Genomic DNA, 17,279 nt, shown 5'->3' with positions numbered 1-17,279 from the left:
GCCTACGAATCTTAGCTAAGATGCTTCATAAAATCATTTGGGATGCTTCTGAAAGATACAGATTCCCAGCCCGTGGAGTCTATCTTGGTAGACAGGTGTAGAACACAGATATCTGCAAAAAAAATTTTTTATGTTTATTTTTGAGAGAGAGAGAGAGAGAGAGAGCGATCGCAGGGGAGAAGCAGAGAGGGAGACACAGAATCCGAAGCAGGCTCCAGGCTCTGAGCTGTCAGCGCAGAGCCCGTCGGGGGGCTCGAACTCACAGACCGTGAGATCGTGATCTGAGCCGAAGTCAGAAGCTCGACCGCCTGAGCCCCCCGGCGCCTCCAGAAATCTGCACTTTAGCATACGTGCCCCAGGCGACCCTGTTGCAGCTGGCTGGTGGACCCTATTTTGGGAATCAGTGCTGAGCAGTCATTTCGCAGACTTGCTTGTAAGTCCCCCGGGGATCTTGTTAACCTGCAGGTTCTGACTCAGCAGGTCTGGAGTGGAGCCAAGGTTCCCATTTCTCTCAAGCTCCCAGGTGATGCTGGTGACGCCGGTCCCGGGACCACGGTTTGAGGAGTGCGGTTCTCGGTGGGTTCCTGGTAACTGGTTGGGAAAGGCCCACGCACACCTACACAGTCCGGGGGTGGGCCCCGGCCGTCTGTGTGTTAGCAGCACCCCCATCGGATTCGGGAGTGCCATGAGGCTCGAGACCCACCGCTAGATTACCGTGAGGCTGAAGGAAGCCGGCTGGGGGAGGAGGCGGGTAGAGTGTCGGGGAAGTAGAGCTCACGGCAAAGCCCATTCTGTTCCCTCTGTCCCCAGTTTCCCCTCCCCCAGAGACAGAGCTGAGGCCCCTCGGACTTCGGATGGAAGAAACCTTCCTCCCTGTGGGTGTTGGGCATGAAGGCGTTTCCTCCTGGATCAAGGCGGGGGGGGGGGTCCCCAGTCGGCTGGTGTCCCCAGCACACGGTGCAGCCAGTGGTGAGGGTCCCTGGGCAGTGGCGGTGGGGCCGGAGGGCGTCAGTGAGGCTGGGAGCTGGTCCCGAGGAGCGGTCAGGGCAGGGAGGAGCAGGCGCCCTGGGGGCTCGGGGCAGGGCGTGGGGGAGCCAAAGTGCCAGTGTCCGGGGCACGTGTGACAGGTGGCACGGATTTGTCAGTGCACAGCCAGGTCCCGGCTGGGGCCTCTGGGCTGAGCTGCGACTGGGCCGTTCACACGCTGGGTGCCCAGGAGCGGTGGGTGGAGGGGTGTGGGTTCGCTCCCCACCTTCTCCCCGGGCCTCTGCTGCAGAGAAGTGAGTCCACGCGGCTGGAAAGCAGCAGAACGTCCCCAGGTTTGGATTCAATGTGCTCAGGGAGGGAGGGTGAAGGAGAGGGTGGGCGGAAACCAGAGGGCCCCACGGGGCTGGGAAGTGGGGCTGGAGACCACACTCCTCAGCTCCAGGCCCCACCTCTGTGCTCTGCCCCCCCCACGACCCCCCAGGTGTCCTCACGTGCTGCTGGGACCCAAGCAGGGAGCTCCTCTCGCTGTCTCCCTCCGATGCCCCCCCGGGCTCCTCGTGTACGATGGGAACCGGCCCACAGGGAAAGCGATAGGGGACTGGCTTTTCTTGAGGCCTGGCCTGGTCCCTGGGATCAGCCGTGTGGGTGTGACCCTGACCCTGACCCAAGGTGGCCACACTTGGCCCAAGTGCCCAGCACAGCCGCTGGCCGCACAGGCTTCGGAGCCAGGCCCGCGGTTCCAGGGACACGAATCCACACACGTCAGACCGATTTGTGGTGGATTTTCACGTCACGGTTCCACACCCAGTGATTGCGACCCAGAGTCTCCCGCCCACCCCTGGGAGTACCTGGCGAACATCCGTGCGAATTCCGCTAGGGCGGAACGTTAACTGGCCGGCACTCAGGTCAGCCTGGCCCCAAGCCTAGCTGTCGGGGTCTCCCTGCGAATCACGGCACCTGAGGCTGGGGCGCCCGTCTCCAGCACGAGGGGATCACAGGCCCGGGAGCCCAGGCCCTGCCCCCGCCCCAGCTGCTGTGGGCTCCTGCCAGGCTGCCCTCCGGGATTGCTCTGTTCAGAGCGACCCCAGAGAAAATGGCCTCTTCTGGGCAAAGGGACTCAGAAGGTTTCCTGCCCGCGCTGGGTTTTCCCCGCAGCCTTCCAGCCCAGCGGTCCCAGGTTCCCCGCCTCCGAACCTGCCTGCCTCCTTCCCGCTGCCCCTCGTGCACCTGTTCACCCAGAGACAGGCAGAGACGGTGGTACCTCCACTCTGGATGCTTCTGAGAAAGTTGCCTCCACCCCGCCCAGCCCGCGAGGGCCCCTGTTTTGGGACCTGTTTAGCTCCGGCTGGGGAGTCGGATGCAAGGACATCATCCTTTTCTTTCACACCCAGGGGCCCGCGGGCATATAGACGAGGGGGGCTGGATGTCTGCTCCAAGAACAGTCAAGGCCTGGGTTTTCACGGTTGGAGAAGCAGGCTTGTCTCACGCCCTTGTCTTACATCCTTGGATGTCTCTCCCCGCTTGGGGGAGCTGGGGGCTCGGTGTAGACAGGGCGGGTGCAGGTCAGAGGAGACTCAGGAAACCCCAGTTGGCTCTGGGCCATTTGGCAGAGGTTCTGGGCAAGAGTGACGAGCTCCCTACTTGGGGACTGGCTGGTACGCGATTGTTAGCGATAATAATAGGGACAGCGCCTCTTCCTTTACGATGCTCCTTCACCCGAGAGCGGCCTCATCCGCGGGACAGGCTGTGTCCTCACAGCGGCCCCATCGGTAGGTCGTAAATGCTGGCGTTTACAGGTGAGGGAAATAGACACTGCCTGGTTAGCCGCGTTCTCGGTGCCACACGGGATCATTATGTAAGTGTCGGGACTTACGTAACACTTTGAGACAGCGGGCTAATATTTTTAGCCCGATGCGGTCACGGCTGAAAACATGATGTGAGTCCACGGAGACTGGGTCTCACCCACGCGCCCTGCAAGCTGCACCCGGCCCTGGGACCTTCCTGGTGGCGTGGTGTGGCTCTCAGTATGTTCGGTCCCGGGACACGTGGTGGGAGACGGGGCGGGTCTGCAGGTGGGGGCGCCTTCTCCCCACCTTCCCCTCCCCCAGTCCCAGGGGATCCCATCCTTCCGCTCCTTCACACCCCCTCCGTGGGGGCTGGGAGAGCGTCCGCGCCCCGCAGCCCCCCCATCCCTCAGCGGTGACCTAGGTGCCGCCTCACTACCCACTCCTGTAACGAGTCAGGTTACCAGTCGGCAGACCGCGGGTGGGCTACGGCCGGGGGTGCGTGGATACGCCAAGGAGAGGGGCGGTGCAGAAATGCAGTCAAACCACCCTAGTGGCGGGGGGCGGAGGGTGGCACGTGTGGAAGGAAGGAAAGTTCTTGCCTGGTCTGGGGGCAGGTGCGGGGGCCGGACCGGTAGAGGCAGGAGAAAGAAGGGAAGAGTGGCCACAAGCGGCCGTGGAGGAGAAATGGCAGGATTTGGAAGCTGGCTGAGCCTGAGCGGGCGAGGGCCCTGGGTGGGGGGTGGGGGGGTGAGGGGTCCAGGCGGTGAGGGGCCCGGGGTGGGGACGGTGAGGGACCCGGGCAGGTGAGGTTCACCCACCGAGTCCCCTCCTCTGGAAAGTGGCCCTTTGAGCTCGACTCCAGGGCTCCCGGGTGTGGGCCGGTGGACGCGTGAGTCAGGGACACGCCACGTGGGTACAAAGTGCGTTTCTTACACGCGTGCCTGGCACGTGTCTCCTCTGCATTGTCACGTGGGGCGGTTAACACCGTGGCCCGAGGGGAGGGGCCCGCAGGCGAGTCCCGTACCCGGATGGGGCGGCCGGAGGCGGTTTGTTTCCTGCCCGGAGGAAGCCTGGTGGGTGACCGTGGGCTGCGTCCCCAGCGCCAGGCGGCCATGCTGCAGACACGTGTGCTTGTTCGGTCGCTACTGAGTCCCAATAGCACCCGTGAACAGATGAGCAAAGACAGCGCTGGTGGGGGGGCAGGTGCGTGTGTGTTGGGGGCCGGAGAGGGGTGCCGACGCTGTGGGCCCGGGGCTGCAGGGTGGCGCGGGGTGAGGAGGGGTGGGCTGGGCGAGGCTTCTGTTAGGAAGCGGCATTCGTGGTGAGCCTTCCGGCCGGGGTGGTGGGGAGGAGTGTCCCAGGGCCCCGAGGCGCTCGTGCCCCACCGAGGCACCGAGGCACAGCACGCGCTCCTACGTGACGGGGACGGAGACCCACTTTCTCCCGTGCCGTCACTTTGGTTACCGTCCCAACTTTGACTTCCGCTAAGATGCACGCACGCTGGGGAGTTTATAAACCTTGTGGCATCTACACCCGCGTGGGCACGCTGGGGCCGGGGAGCTTGGCCTTCTGCTGGTCCCAGCATCTGACCCTTCTCGGTCCAGGCTGGCCTCCCTGCCTGCATCGTCGCTACATGTTCCTTCTCTCGGGCTCCCCCTGGTCCAGCCGCCGCCAGGAAAAATGCCGTTTCTCAGGGCTCTCCCAGCCCTCCCAGGTTGGACATAAATACGCGTGTTTACGCGGCGTACGGGTTCGCACGGGAGGGCGCACAGGGCTCGGAGAGCAGGAGCCGGGCGGTCGCAGATTCACTGGAACCTGTATCGGCGCGTCTCTTCCCGGGCCCTCCTCCCGCCTCCCGTGACCCCCGGGAGCAAGCGCTCTCGCCTGGTACGTAGGGCGCCGAGAGCCCGGGGCCACCGGGCTTGGGTGGGAAGCATGGCTCCGGGACCGCTAAGAGGAGAGCGTAGCAGAAACGGAGCGTAGGCTTGGGGCGGTGACTGGGCCATGAGCACGCTGGCGGCCCGTCGGGCAGCAGTGACTTCCCTCCGTCTAACGCGGGCCTGTGCCTCTGCTCCCCCTTCAGCTGGTGCTGCCCGAATACTCCATCCACAGCCTCTTCTGTATCATGTTCCTGTGTGCGCAGGAGTGGCTCACCCTGGGGCTGAACGTCCCCCTGCTTTTCTATCACTTCTGGAGGTAAGTCTGCCGGGGACGGGGGTGCGCTTCCTCTTCTCTGCCTGGACGGCCTGCCCTCCAGAGACCGTGGCCCCGGAGGCCCCGGCCACCTCATGCCTTCCTCTCTCCCGTTTGGGGACCCGTTCTCCGCAGCCGTCTCGTGGAGCTCCTCCCGCACGGCAGCCTCGTAAGGGAAGGCCCTTCTTCCCTGGTCGGCTCACCGCGGCCTCGAGCCTCACACATCCCCGTTGCAAGCAGCTGCAGCGTTTTCACAGAAGTCGCAAAGTGGAGAGGACCGCTTTGCGTGGATTAACGGATACACAAAACTCGGCACGTCCTTGCAATGGCGTGTTACCTGGTGGTAAAAGGCGGTGACGCAGTGATACGCGCCGCAACATGGCCGGACCTCGAAAATGCAGGTCAAAGAAGCGAGTCATAAGAGGCCATTTCTGTGAAACGTCCAGAACGGGCAGCTCTGAAGAGAAGGGAGGAAGGTTGGGGGCTGGGACAGAGGGCGGGGGACCATCGATAGGTATAGGGCTTTCTCCTTCGGGCGTGAGTGTCCTGAAATTCGATCCTGGTGACAGCTGGGCCACTCGCTGAACATGCTAAACATCCCTGAACCGTATATTTTAAAAAGGTGAAGTTTTTGGTATGTGAATTGTGTCTTTTTTTTTTTCTTCAAATTTGTAAAAAATATTTATCCTCAGTTTTGAGAGCAAGAGACAGAGCATTAGCAGGGCAGGGGCAGAGAGAGAGGGAGACACAGAATCCGAAGCAGGCTCCAGACTCCGAGCTGTCAGCACAGAGCCGGACGCAGAGCTCGAACCCACGAGCCATGAGATCATGACCTGAGTCAAAGTTGGCCGCTTAACTGACAGACCCCCGGGCGCCCCTGTGAATCATGCTAATAAAAGACAAGCATCTGTCAGATGGGCTGGATTTTCTGGGACCCCCGCCCAGAGTTGCCCAGGGCCTGTTCAGCCCCGCCTCTGTGCGGGTCACAGTCCATGTCCTTGTCACCTGTCCTGCTCCTTGTGAAGTCCTCTGCCTATGAGAGGAATCACCCTGAGACCCTTGCAGTAATGAGGTGTCTCTCCAGGCGCCAAAGTCATTGTGGACTCACAAAGTCGTATCCTCAGGGCTGTCGCTCCTCCCAAAGTGGGAGGCCGAGCCAGAGAAGGGGTCCTCGACGGCCCCCAGGCCCGGGGCCAGGACGTTCTCCTGAGCTCAGCCCCTCCTGTGCTCGTTCTCAGAGCGCTTTACCGAAAGCGGCCTCAGCACCTGCATCTGCCACCCGCTTGCAGGCTGTTGTGTCCAGCGTCCCCCACGGTGGTCCCAGGGGCCCGTGGAGTGGGCACTTTCGCCCCCATTTTACACATGACAAAGCTGAGGCTCAGAGAGGTCAGTGGCCGGCTGGAGGAAGGTCGGTCTGGTGGCCTGTGAGCCCCAGAGCCTGGCTCTCCCCACTGAGCCGTCCTGCGTCCACTGGGCGAGGTCGCCTAGAACATTCTCCGCCAAGGTCCGTAGGTTTTGGATCTGCCCCCAGGGAGGCAAGGAGCGCAGCCTGCGGCGTCCTCCGGCACACGGTGGTGACTGACACCGTCACTGTCCTCTGACGGGGGTGAGAAGGGGCTGGAACCCCAGCCCCCACAGTGCTGGTTAGAAGGTGTTCTTCTGAGCCCCTCTCCCCGCCTGGACACACAGCATCCGCCTGAGAGGCCAGAGGTCGGCCCCCCCCGGTGGCCCCCACCCCCCACCCAGCCTCCCCTGAACGAGGCCGGTGGTGTTCCCAGGTAGACAAAGTTAGCTTTAACACTCCCCCCCACCCCCGCCCCATCTATTCCCCGTGCTTTCCCTTCCCTGGTTCCCGGCTCCCTCACTGCTCTCCCCCCACCATGGCCAGTGTTCCCTGGTTGCTCTGGGTCCTTCCAGCAAGAAGACAAGTGATGTGAACCATTCCCACTCCAGTGAGGACATGACGTCCCTCCTGTAGTGTTCAGGATTCTATTTTATTGTTTTCTTAAAGTTTTTATTTATTTATTTCGAGGGGGGGGTGGAGAGCGAGAATCCCAGGCAGGCTCTGTGCTGTCAGCACAGGGCCCGACGCGGGGCTCGAACCCACGAACCGTGAGCTCGTGACCTGAGCCAGAGTCGGGTGCTTAACCGACGGACCCACCCAGGCGCCCCCGGAATTCAGGATTTTGAAAGAGGGTCTGGGGGGCGGACGGTGTGAAAACAGCCAGTGGTAGTTAAGCGAGTGTGGTCGGTGGCATTGCGGCTCTCTCTGTGCATAGCACCCCATACCTGTGTGGATGCCCATGTGGGTGTGCACTGTGGACCCCCCCACACCCCTGTGCTGTGGACCGCCCCCCACACACGTGTGCTGTGGACCCCCCACACCTGGAGGAAGGAGACTCTTCTCGCTGTCTCCAGGCACCAGGTGACGCGTCCTCCTCCTGTTGTGTAAGTGGGTGGAATCCCTGTGATGCCGGGGGACCTCGGCGTCCGGGAGCAGCCACGGGCCGGGCCGGGCGGTGACTCCAGTCGGCGAAGGCAGACGCCCGCTCGGCGGAGACCCCCCGGACGCAGTCCTGCGTCAGGGGGGCTTCCCCGGACGCCCTCACATCCCTGCCCAGCCTGGGGGCCAAGGATGCCGTGTCCTCTTCTCCGCAGGTACTTTCACTGTCCGGCAGACAGTTCCGAGCTGGCCTACGACCCGCCCGCGGTCATGAACGCAGACACCCTGAGTTACTGTCAGAAGGAGGCCTGGTGCAAGCTGGCGTTCTACCTGCTGTCCTTCTTCTATTACCTCTACTGGTGAGTTTCTGCCCCTCCTGACACTTTCACTCCTGCAGCAAAGGAGGCAGGTTTTTTTTTGGGGGGGGGGCCGTGAGCGTGGGGGTCACAGCCTGGCGGGTATGACGCCAGCCACCTCACTCTGGGTCGGGGGCGAGGGCTCGTGCCCAAAGGCAGAGGTCCTCGCCTGCAGGCGGGCGCGTCCTTAGGGCCACACGGTGCACCTCTGAGGAGGCGGTTGGGGACGTGTGGCCGCCACTCCTTCCCCACAGGGCTCCCTCCACAGCTCGGCCATTCGGGCCCAGCCTCGTGGCCCCTAGTCCACATGTAAGCATCCGGGGAACCAGAACGGGGACTCTGCGTGGCAGTCACGCTCCCGGAAGGGGCACGCTGGGTCATTACATGCGCGTGCTCACAATTCTCCTGATGGTCTGTAACCTCGTGCTAATCAGGTAAAACTGACTTTGCTGACTTGGCGATTGTTCAGGAGCCTCCCCCCCGCCTTGGGTAGAGTGTCCTACCCAACAGATGGCGTAAACAGGATGCCTTTGGTGGGGGGGGGGGGTGCCTTTTCTTAAAGCGTCCCTCTCTGGTTCCTCTTTGGGCTCGTCTCTGGGGACCTCACCTGTCACCTTGCCACCTTGTGGTTACCTGCGGCCACGAAACCGCCAGCATCCCAGTGCTGCCTCCAAACTGGTCTGTGGACGGTAGCCGGGTGAGGAAGAGGAGGGAGGGGGTGTTACCAAGGCCGCATCAGGCAGGGCGCAGGCTGGGCCGGCCGCGGGGCGGCCACACTTATCCACATTTACACACGAGCCCTGCTTCGAGCCAAGAGCTTGGTATATGTCGCTCAGTCTGGGGGCCACATGCTGTCACTGCCCACACGTTAGCAGTGGGACCACGTCCCCAGACGGCACATGTTTTCCCGTGGTCACAGCTGCAGGTACATCTCAAGTCCGGTCCCAAACACGGAGCTCCCAACTGCTGGCTGTCGTAGGAAAGCTCTAGAAAAGTCTTGACGAAGTCTGGTCTTTCTTTCGCATCAGAATCAGGGTGAGGAGGGTGTGTTTCTTAAAGATGCAGATTCCTGGGTTTGGATCTGCTGACTCAGGATTTCAGGGCCGGGCGTCCCCCCAGGGGTAAGACCTGCCTGTCTCCCCAGAACGTCCCAGAGTCCAGAAGACCCAGAGGTCCTTGGGGTGTAACTTCCTCTGGGGTAAATCAGCCCGGGGGGGCGGGGGATTCAGAGTTATTCTACCACATTCTTCTTGGGGTGGAGGGTCGGTCCAGGCTCAGGGTGACCCCTCTCCCCTCCTTCCGTACGGAGGGTCCTGGGTCATTGCCTGCTTCAACGTAAGGAGCCTGAGGGTCTCTGAAACGTCCCTGGAGAGTCCCAGGGTGCCCGGCAGATTTGCCTGGGTCTGACTCCAAATCAGAACTTTCTAGCGACTAAAGTTTGTTCAGACTAGTTCCTGCTTTGGGAAGCTTCACAGGCTTAACGGCTCGACAGCGGGGGGCTAGCATGAGTGAGGCTGCTCACTGGCGTGTGCCCAGCCTCTCCTGTTGTGGGGCTCCGGGTGCCCCTGCCACAGAGTCGGGGGTCCCGCGAGAAGCGGATCGCTCAGGGCCCCGGAGCCACGGAGGTCAAGGCGAGGAGGCACATCCCTCTGCCAAAGCCCGCGCCCTCTCTGTGATGACAGCAAGTGACGTCACAGACACCCTTCACCTGCCCTCCTCGCTCTCGGTCACTCACTCACGCGGCATTTATTGAGCACCTCCTACATGCCGGGCACCCTTCTTGGGAGACCGTGCTGAGCGTGTGGCTTGACGCCTGCCCTCGGGGGGCACAGGGTCAGAGCAAGGAGCGCGTGAGTCCTACTGTGCGCACTGTAGACACACAGGCCAGCGAGTCAGACAGGGTGTCTGCCGTCGGGTCAGCCGTGGGGGGAGGGGTGTCTGCCGTCAGGTAAGCTGTGGGAGGGAGGGGTGTCTACCATCGGGCCGTGGGGGGAGGGGAGGGGTGTCTGCCATCAGGCCAGCAGTAAAGGGAGGGGTGAACAGAGGGAGGCCACATGACCCAGGGTAACCGGGCAGGAGGTTGTACCGCCTCAGCTCTCTTGGCTTGAGAAGACGGCCATGTGGCATCCGCTCGGATGCGTCCCAGGAACCCGCAAATGTCTCCTGGCCCCAAGGCCACCCGAGAGGGGGTGCTGGGGTGGTCAGCACACACTGCTGAGAGGATCCCAGGCCCCGGGCCAGACACTCGGCCGCCAGCTAGGGCCTCAGACACATGTCTTAACGTCTGTGAGGTCCTCGGGAACGAGGTGCCAGCCCCGGCTTCACTGGGGTCCCAGCGGCTGTCACTTCAGTCTGTCACCGTGCTCAGCTTGGACGCAGCTCTCCGCGTGCACGTGGACCCCCTTCCCCCCTGAGAGTGGCCGGGGCTGACGGTCCTGTGCGCCCCTCGAGGCCTGCATCGAAGGGGCTGGGGGTTCTGGGGCCGGAGGGACGGGGTCTCTGAGGAGCTCCGCAGAGCAGTGAGGCACCAGGTTCGACGGGGAAGGGACTCCCAGGGTGCCGGCCAGGCAGAGCGGTGGTTCCAATTTTGTTCTAGAAACAAAGAAATTAGCGAATGCAGCGTGGAGGCAGAGACAAACTGAAGGACAGACAGGCAGTGTCTGGAACACCGAGGGGAGGCGTGCTGTCGCCCTGCTGGCTTCCAGGAGGGGCAGGGCGGCCTCTGGGCACAGGCCCGCGACTGCGGCAGGGGCGCCCAGAGCCCCGTGACGAAAGAGGCTGAGCACCCGCCAGCGAGCGGCCTCACCCCTGAAGCCCCCGCTGTCGAGCCGTTAAGCCTGTGAGGTTTCCCAAGGCAGGGGTGCAGTGGGCCCTCCAGCTGGGGCCCGGCCAGGGATGCTCTGTGCCCACGAGGTGTACCAGCCGTCCCGAGGCGTTCCTGAGCTTCGATCCTGGATAGGGATTGAAGTAGAACACTGCGGTTTCTTTCATGTGGTTTTCTTCCTTAGATTATCCATTTTTCTCTCTATAATGTGAAAAAATGGTCGCTTTTCTTGGTGCCGTCTATTTTGGTATACGTGTAGATACGTGTACGTGGTGTATTTTGGTGTGGAACGTTCCTCGGTCTTGCAGAATTAGCCTGCAGCCCTTTCTAAAAGCACAGGGTTCCTTACCCCTCGCTGGCAGGGTGGGGGCACCACCTTAGCACACGGGCTCTTAATGCACATTTAATGTCTGGATTCTGTTAGAAACAGAAGGGCCAGGGAGATACCCCGTAAGAGATCACGTAGTTTGTGTGCCCCTCGGACCTCGGAAGAGTGATGATGGTCATTGTGGTGGTGATGCTGAGATGTGATGCGGCATAATCTGGGAGCCCCGGACGCAGCCATCACGTCAGCACGAGGCAGCTGCTGGGAAAGAATCCGCTGCACCCCTACCCCGGGACCGCCTTACAGTCTCAGGAAAGGGGACGGCCGCCATCATAGGCGTGCGGGTGAGAATGACAGGCGCGCAGCGATCCCGTCTCTCAGCAGGGGACACAATGCACGCTCACAGCAGGTGTTTGGTCCGACGTGGTGGGAAATGATGTGGACCGTGGGGGGACCCGGCTCCGGTGCCGGGACGGGAAGGGAGCCAAGGGCTCCGGCTTCAGGAAGGACCCTGTCGTGAGGGTCTGAGTCCTTCCTGGGCTCCCACTCACTCCTTCTCTTCCTCTTCTTTCTGCATTCAGCATGATCTACACTCTAGTGAGCTCTTAACCCGGGCCGCACAGGTCATCAGAGACGGGGACGGGAGAGGCTCGAGGCGGAGTCCTCGCGACTGGCTGGCGGTTGGAGAAGGGCCCGGACTGGGGTGCGTGAGAGACACCTGCGGACGGCGGATTCCTGCGGCAGCGGGGACCGAGGTCACGGAGCGTGGGGGTCGCTGCCCAGCCCGCACCCAGGTGGCGATCCCGTCTGGGCCACGGGACCTCTCCTGAGCAAGGACTGTTGCTGCCTGAGTGACCCCCGCCCCTCTGAGCACCCCGTGCGGTCCACAGTGAGCCCGGGACCGCGGGCGGGGGGGGGGGGCACGGCTGGCAGGCCACAAACTGCCTGCCCAGGAACAGAATGACCCAGGACCTGCTGAGGCCTCCAGGGTGTCGCGGGCTACCGGAGCCCTCCGTGTGTCCTCGGAGCCCCGCCGCGCCCTGCGCTCCGTGGGAGGGTCCGCGGGGGCACGGATTCGCCATTGGCTCCCACCGGCCCCGAGCCCGCGGGCGGCCTGTTTTCGCGCTCTGCTTTGTGGGAGTCGGCCCGGCGACACTGGGAGCTGGGGCTCGGGCTGCTGGCCATGAATTATGTCCAAAGTCACAGGGGAGGCGGGAATCGGAGGGAAAAATGATTTTTTAAAGCATTTTCACGTTCAAAGTGTTCTTTGCCACCACAAACTGTGTTCTCCCGCTGTCGGTCCAAAACTGTCGCAGAATCAACGAAGGCAAATCGACCGGTCGACGTCGTCAACGCCTGTCTTCTCTTGAGGACCCCAAACAGCGGCGCCCGGGAAACGCCCTGCACCTGCTCTGTGCTGTGTGCATCGGGCGGCCAGGAGGCGAGACGGCGCAATTACAGCCTCCTTTTGTGATGCTACGTCATTCGTTCTGTTAGTGCCACTCGAGGACTTTAGCTTATTTAGAATTTTCCCTCTGACGTCCTCTCCTGTTTGGGTAGGAGGTGTCCTTGGGGTTGTAAATAATGACAAGGCTGAGGTTTTTATGTTTAAATTGGGCACGATGATTTCTACCTTATTCCCCACACTTCCCTCTCTTCTGTGTGACACACACACAGGCTATTTATACACGTGCGCGGCTCCCGTTGGAACCGGTGACTCAGGTTTGTGAATGGTGTCTGTGCCGCGCGTCGTGAGCTATGTTTAAAACGCAGTGACAGCTTGTACGCCACACCTACCCGGCCGCCTCATTTAAACCCCTCGCAGGCTGGCTGCCTCTCCGTACGGGCGGTAAACTGGTAGGTAGGGAGGAAAAGTTTCAAAAAGCCGTTCTGTTTCTAAAAATTCTGTAGGGAACAAAACTCAGGCTTCCGCTCTGAGGCTGAAGGTATAAAACCGGAGGATTCCAGGGGGCATTTTGGGGAGCAGACTCCCCTCTGTCCAGGGCGCACCGTGCCGGCTGCGAATCGGAGGCCGGGGGAGAGCGGCCTTCGGGGCTGCTGGGCCTCGCCTCTGAGGTGGCCTGAGAAGGCCACCTGCACGTGACCCTCGCCCCCACGTGTCTCTCCCTGGAGCTGTCTCCTTTGTTTTTGTATTTTGCCTCCTTCCCAAAAGGTGACGAGTGGCTCGTGATGGCATGACACAGGGACACAGAGACCGCTAGAATGGAGGGAGGGGATTCACACACACGCCTTCCCCGAGGTTCTGCTTCGCGCAGTTGAGCATTTCTTCGCAGCAAATCGTGGCGGCTCACGTTTGCCTGGGGCTTCGTCGTCCACAGATGGATTTCGTTCCTTTGCTCTCCTCGCCATCCTGTGGGGTTGACACGATCCTTTTCCCCATTTTCTTTCTTTTTTTATTTTTAAAATGTTTTTATTTTTTGAGAAACCGAACACAAGTGGGGGAGGGACACAGAAAGAGGGAAACACAGACTCGGAAGCCGGCTCCAGGCTCTGAGCTGTCAGCACAGAGCCCGACGTGGGGCTCGAACCCACGAACTGAGATCATGACCTGAGCCGAAGTCGGGCACTTAACTGACTGAGACACCCAGGTGTCCCCCATTTCCCCCATTTCCCAAGTGAGGAAGGGAAGGCTCAGAGAGGGTAAGTGACTTACCTGTAGTCACGCAGCAGCCACAGACCTGTCTTTAAACCCAGATCGTCTGACTTCGAAAACCCCGTGTCTTTTCCATCACCTGAAAGCCAGCAAAGTAGCTTGGGCTCCCGATAAGGTTCAGTTAGCATAAATTCTGAGAAAAGGAGATTTAAAGACAGAGCGGGAGAAAAGGTGGCTGCTTTTCTTTTCCTTGGGCCCCAGCCTCAGACCTGCTTTACTGTGTCAGGTTCTTCCCGAAGGGGGTCCCTTGAAAGCTTTAAAAGCTGCCAGCACGCCCTGGGAGCGTCTTATGCTTCTGAAAGAGGGACATCCGAGTACTTCCCTCCCCTGAGCTGTGGCTGGGACCCAAGTCCACCGGTCTGTCCGGAGCTTGAGCCGATTTTCAGTTCCTGGGAGAAGCGGACGGTGACCACAGGGCTGAGAGCGGTGGGCACCCTGTTGGAGCCGTGCTGGGTGCCGGGCTCTGGGCCATGACCCCTGACACACGGCGACCCCACGTTACCCACCAGGAAGCCAGGGAGGCTCTGGCCAGTGCGGCTGCCCCAGTGAAGGAGCGAGCGGACAGGTCTCGGTGCTGTGCCCGGTGACCAGCTAAGAACCACACTTGTTGGGCGGGCACAGCTGCCCGCTGGGTACCTTCACCATCACTGTTCATCCCACAGAAGTGACCTAAGGAGGGAGGAGAGTGGGGCGGGGGCAGTGCTCTGGGTGAATCCCAAAGTGGCTGATGGGCGGCGCTCCCTCCCCGGCCCGGGCCTGGGCACCCAAGAGAGAGCTTCTCGGGGACGCGGACATTGGGAGGGCGCCGTTGTGACTGGCTCCTGCCTCCTCAGAGAGGCAGTGCTGCAGGCCTGATGGCCGCGCCCGAAGGGGGAGCGCAGGCCCCAAGGGGGGGGTCACTTCAGCTTCCTTTTCACGGTGGTGAGGGAAGTCTGTAACGGCACCCGCCGCACTCACCTGTTATAAAGATCCGACGTGCTCAGGGCCCTGCGTGCGGTAAGTTCGGTAAGAGGCCCCCACTCCACAGGAGGCGGTGTCCTCACTGTGCCCTGTGCCCTGCGCCCTGCGCCCAGGCAGGGCAGGGGCCCCACCTGGACCAGCTGTCCTCCCGGTGCCTCGTTCTGGAGGCACCACCTCGGGGAGGGCCACGGCTGGAGGAGGGAGAACGGGAGTGGCTGTCCCAGGAGGGGGGCTCCTGGCATACCTCCCATCTGCTCAGCGTAAATGACTTCGTGACCGGTCTTGGGCCGGCTTCCCGGCCTCCCTGCGGCTCGGCCTTCTCGTCTGTAAAGTGGGGCAGTAATACCTCCCCGGCTGGTGTGCTTGTGACAACCAGGGGCCCTGTCTTGTAACGAGCCCTCCACAAACCGTGGTCCTCCGCGCTCAGCTCCCCTCCGCGCCCCCGCAGACTTGAAAGGAGCCTTTACTAGAACAACAGAGCACTTCCCCTCGTGGGCCACGCCCACGGCTGCCTTCCTCCCGCCCATCCTGGGCCTGCTGTCCCAGGCACGCCACCGGGTAACCGCCCAACCCTCTCAACAGGATCTTCCCCTTGCTTCCTGTTTCAGGTGTGGGAATCGCAATAAAGTTGTCGCTGTTAAGGCAGTTTTGTTCTCCCGCGTAAGAGAGGAGTACAGCCAGCACATGCTTCGAGGGCGATCACTCGTGCTCACGCCGTGTCCCCGCACACACGTCGTCTCCACCTTTCCCTTCCTGGGACGTGGGCTTGCTCCTTTCCAGACTGGGCGCTGGGGAGAGCAGTCCGGATGTCAGGGCGGGCTGTGCAAGCTGGACGTGCCGGGCCACCCCTGCCCCGAGGCTTGGGCGGAGGGCTGCGGCCACCCTGGGTGCTGGACGAGGCCCCCGCGGCGTTCCCTGGATTGCGTTCCCGCTGTCCCTGTGCCCGGGAGCCGTGCAGGGTGACAGGCCACGAAGCAGAGCCTCCCGGGTCTCCCCCACGTGGCCAAGTCCTATCTGCTCCCGTTAAGCTCCTGGGTGCCCAGGAGTGTCTTCGTGTGCTGAACTTGACCCCTTGGACGCCACGTGATGCCCGCACGTTCCTCCTTCCCAGCTGGCCGAGTGCTAGGCTTGTGCGAGCCGGTCGATACATTTTGTCGGGAGTTTGCTAATCTGCCGTCCGTGCACGGCCCTTACTAAAACTGCTTATGTGAGCTTACAACTAAATAAATTATATTCAAAACAAAGGTGACGTATAGTCACAACTCCCCACCTCCTGATTATTTCAGTACGTTTTCCTGTTACCTGTGCTCCTGAGGGCGCGACTGTGGTGCCCACGCGGAAATGTTACTCGGCAGGGACAGGACGCCTCACCCTATTCAGGGCCGCTGGTGCCTCGCGACGGGCCGTGGCAGGAGCGTTTGCGACACAGACATTGGCAAAGCTGCGGATCACGTCCCCTCCTCCCCCCCTACACCCCTCGCGCTCGCCGTCAGACGTTTACTAGCACGGGGCCCGCGTCTGCCCACAGACGGTAAGTCCGGCTCCAGGACACCCGACGGGGACGCGGGGGCCCTGAGCACCGGAACCCAGTGTCCAAGACCCTCAGGGCCGGACCTGCACCCTCCCCAGCATTGGCACCAGTGGCCGTCACTCCATGTGCTTTGTGTCCCCGAGAGATGACAGGAAAGGAGGCTTTTCACTGGCGTGTCACGAGGGCCTGGGCTTGGGCGTGACATAAGTGGAATCCTCTGCTGAGCGCGAACATGGTTTTGTGCTTGGACCCTGACCCCACACCCTTGAGTTCCCTTGGGGACCGCTGTCCTGTGGGGGGGGGCGTCCCTTCCCAGGGGCTCCCACGTCCTCCCACAGCTGGACCCACGCATCTTAGGTGGGTGCTGGGGTGAGGACCGACCGTGCTCGGCCACGTTATCCACCCCGCGGGCGGTCTCACGAGGGGCCCCAGGTGTCTCGGGGGCTCGGCTGAGCTTTGCACACAGAATCGGCTCGGTGAGCACAGCTCCTTCCTTGCCGGGCAATGCAGCCTGTTGAGCGCGGGCGTCCTGCCGTTCCGGCACGCACCTGTCCCCCGGGAAAGCCAGGCTCCTCCCTGGACCTGGCACCCCAGGGGCAAACACACAGCTTTTGGTTTAGAGATGCACCAGCACCAGGAGGCTGTTTGGCTCCTAGAGGGTGACTTACATACCACCACGGCATTTCCGTCCCAGACGCCGTGATGGGGCTCTGGGCGGCAAACCCTGTCTCTTTCAGAGACACCTGGTACCTCAGAGAAACAGCACCACCTTCCCCGTAGGAATATATTCCTCACTTGAGGGCAGGGGAGGTAGGGAAAACGAGAGCTGGATAAACACCAGTCCCCGTGTGAAGTTATGGTGAGACACCTCCATCAGGCCCCAGGGCTGCAATGGAGACCGCAGGGGCGGAGCTAGAAGCTTCCAGGGAAGGGTGGCCGGTTAATGGCATCAGAGCACAGGTCCTGTGAGGCTGTTCTGATTTTCCCACAGCTCCACGGAGAGTAAGCTTGCTTTGGGGTGGCCTTCTGGGCTCCGCGGGCTGCAGAAAGCCCTGTCCACAGAGGGGACCAGGGCTCCGCGTCATGCCCAGACCCCAGGGACGGCCTGCACCCTGCACCCTGGGCAACTGGTCTTCAAAACCAGCAACTCTTTGTGTTGAAGGAACATTTCACGATTGGATGAAGACAATTTAGCGCTT

The 17,279-nt window shown here is 61.8% G+C and overlaps 1 protein-coding gene across 2 annotated transcripts in view; it reads left to right on the top strand.

The window, feature by feature from the left end:
- The window catches only part of CNIH3 (cornichon family AMPA receptor auxiliary protein 3), an 84,696-nt gene extending 73,172 nt beyond the window's left edge, over positions 1-11,524 (top strand). For both annotated transcript variants that reach the window (XM_047077354.1, XM_047077353.1), the window contains 3 exons: positions 4,858-4,970; positions 7,626-7,769; positions 11,497-11,524. In XM_047077354.1, coding sequence (XP_046933310.1) covers positions 4,858-4,970; positions 7,626-7,769; positions 11,497-11,524 — 285 coding nt within the window. The remainder of the gene's footprint in view (positions 1-4,857; positions 4,971-7,625; positions 7,770-11,496) is intronic.
- The last annotated feature ends 5,755 nt before the right edge of the window (positions 11,525-17,279 follow it).

The sequence above is a fragment of the Lynx rufus genome, unplaced genomic scaffold, assembly GCF_022079265.1.
Source record: "Lynx rufus isolate CCGP_SWC_20201006 ecotype Redwood Valley unplaced genomic scaffold, mLynRuf1.p SCAF_15, whole genome shotgun sequence".
In the NCBI taxonomy this organism is placed as follows: domain Eukaryota; kingdom Metazoa; phylum Chordata; class Mammalia; order Carnivora; family Felidae; genus Lynx; species Lynx rufus.
The sequence above is the reverse complement of the archived record's forward strand: the minus strand, read 5'-3'. Positions and strand labels throughout refer to the sequence as shown.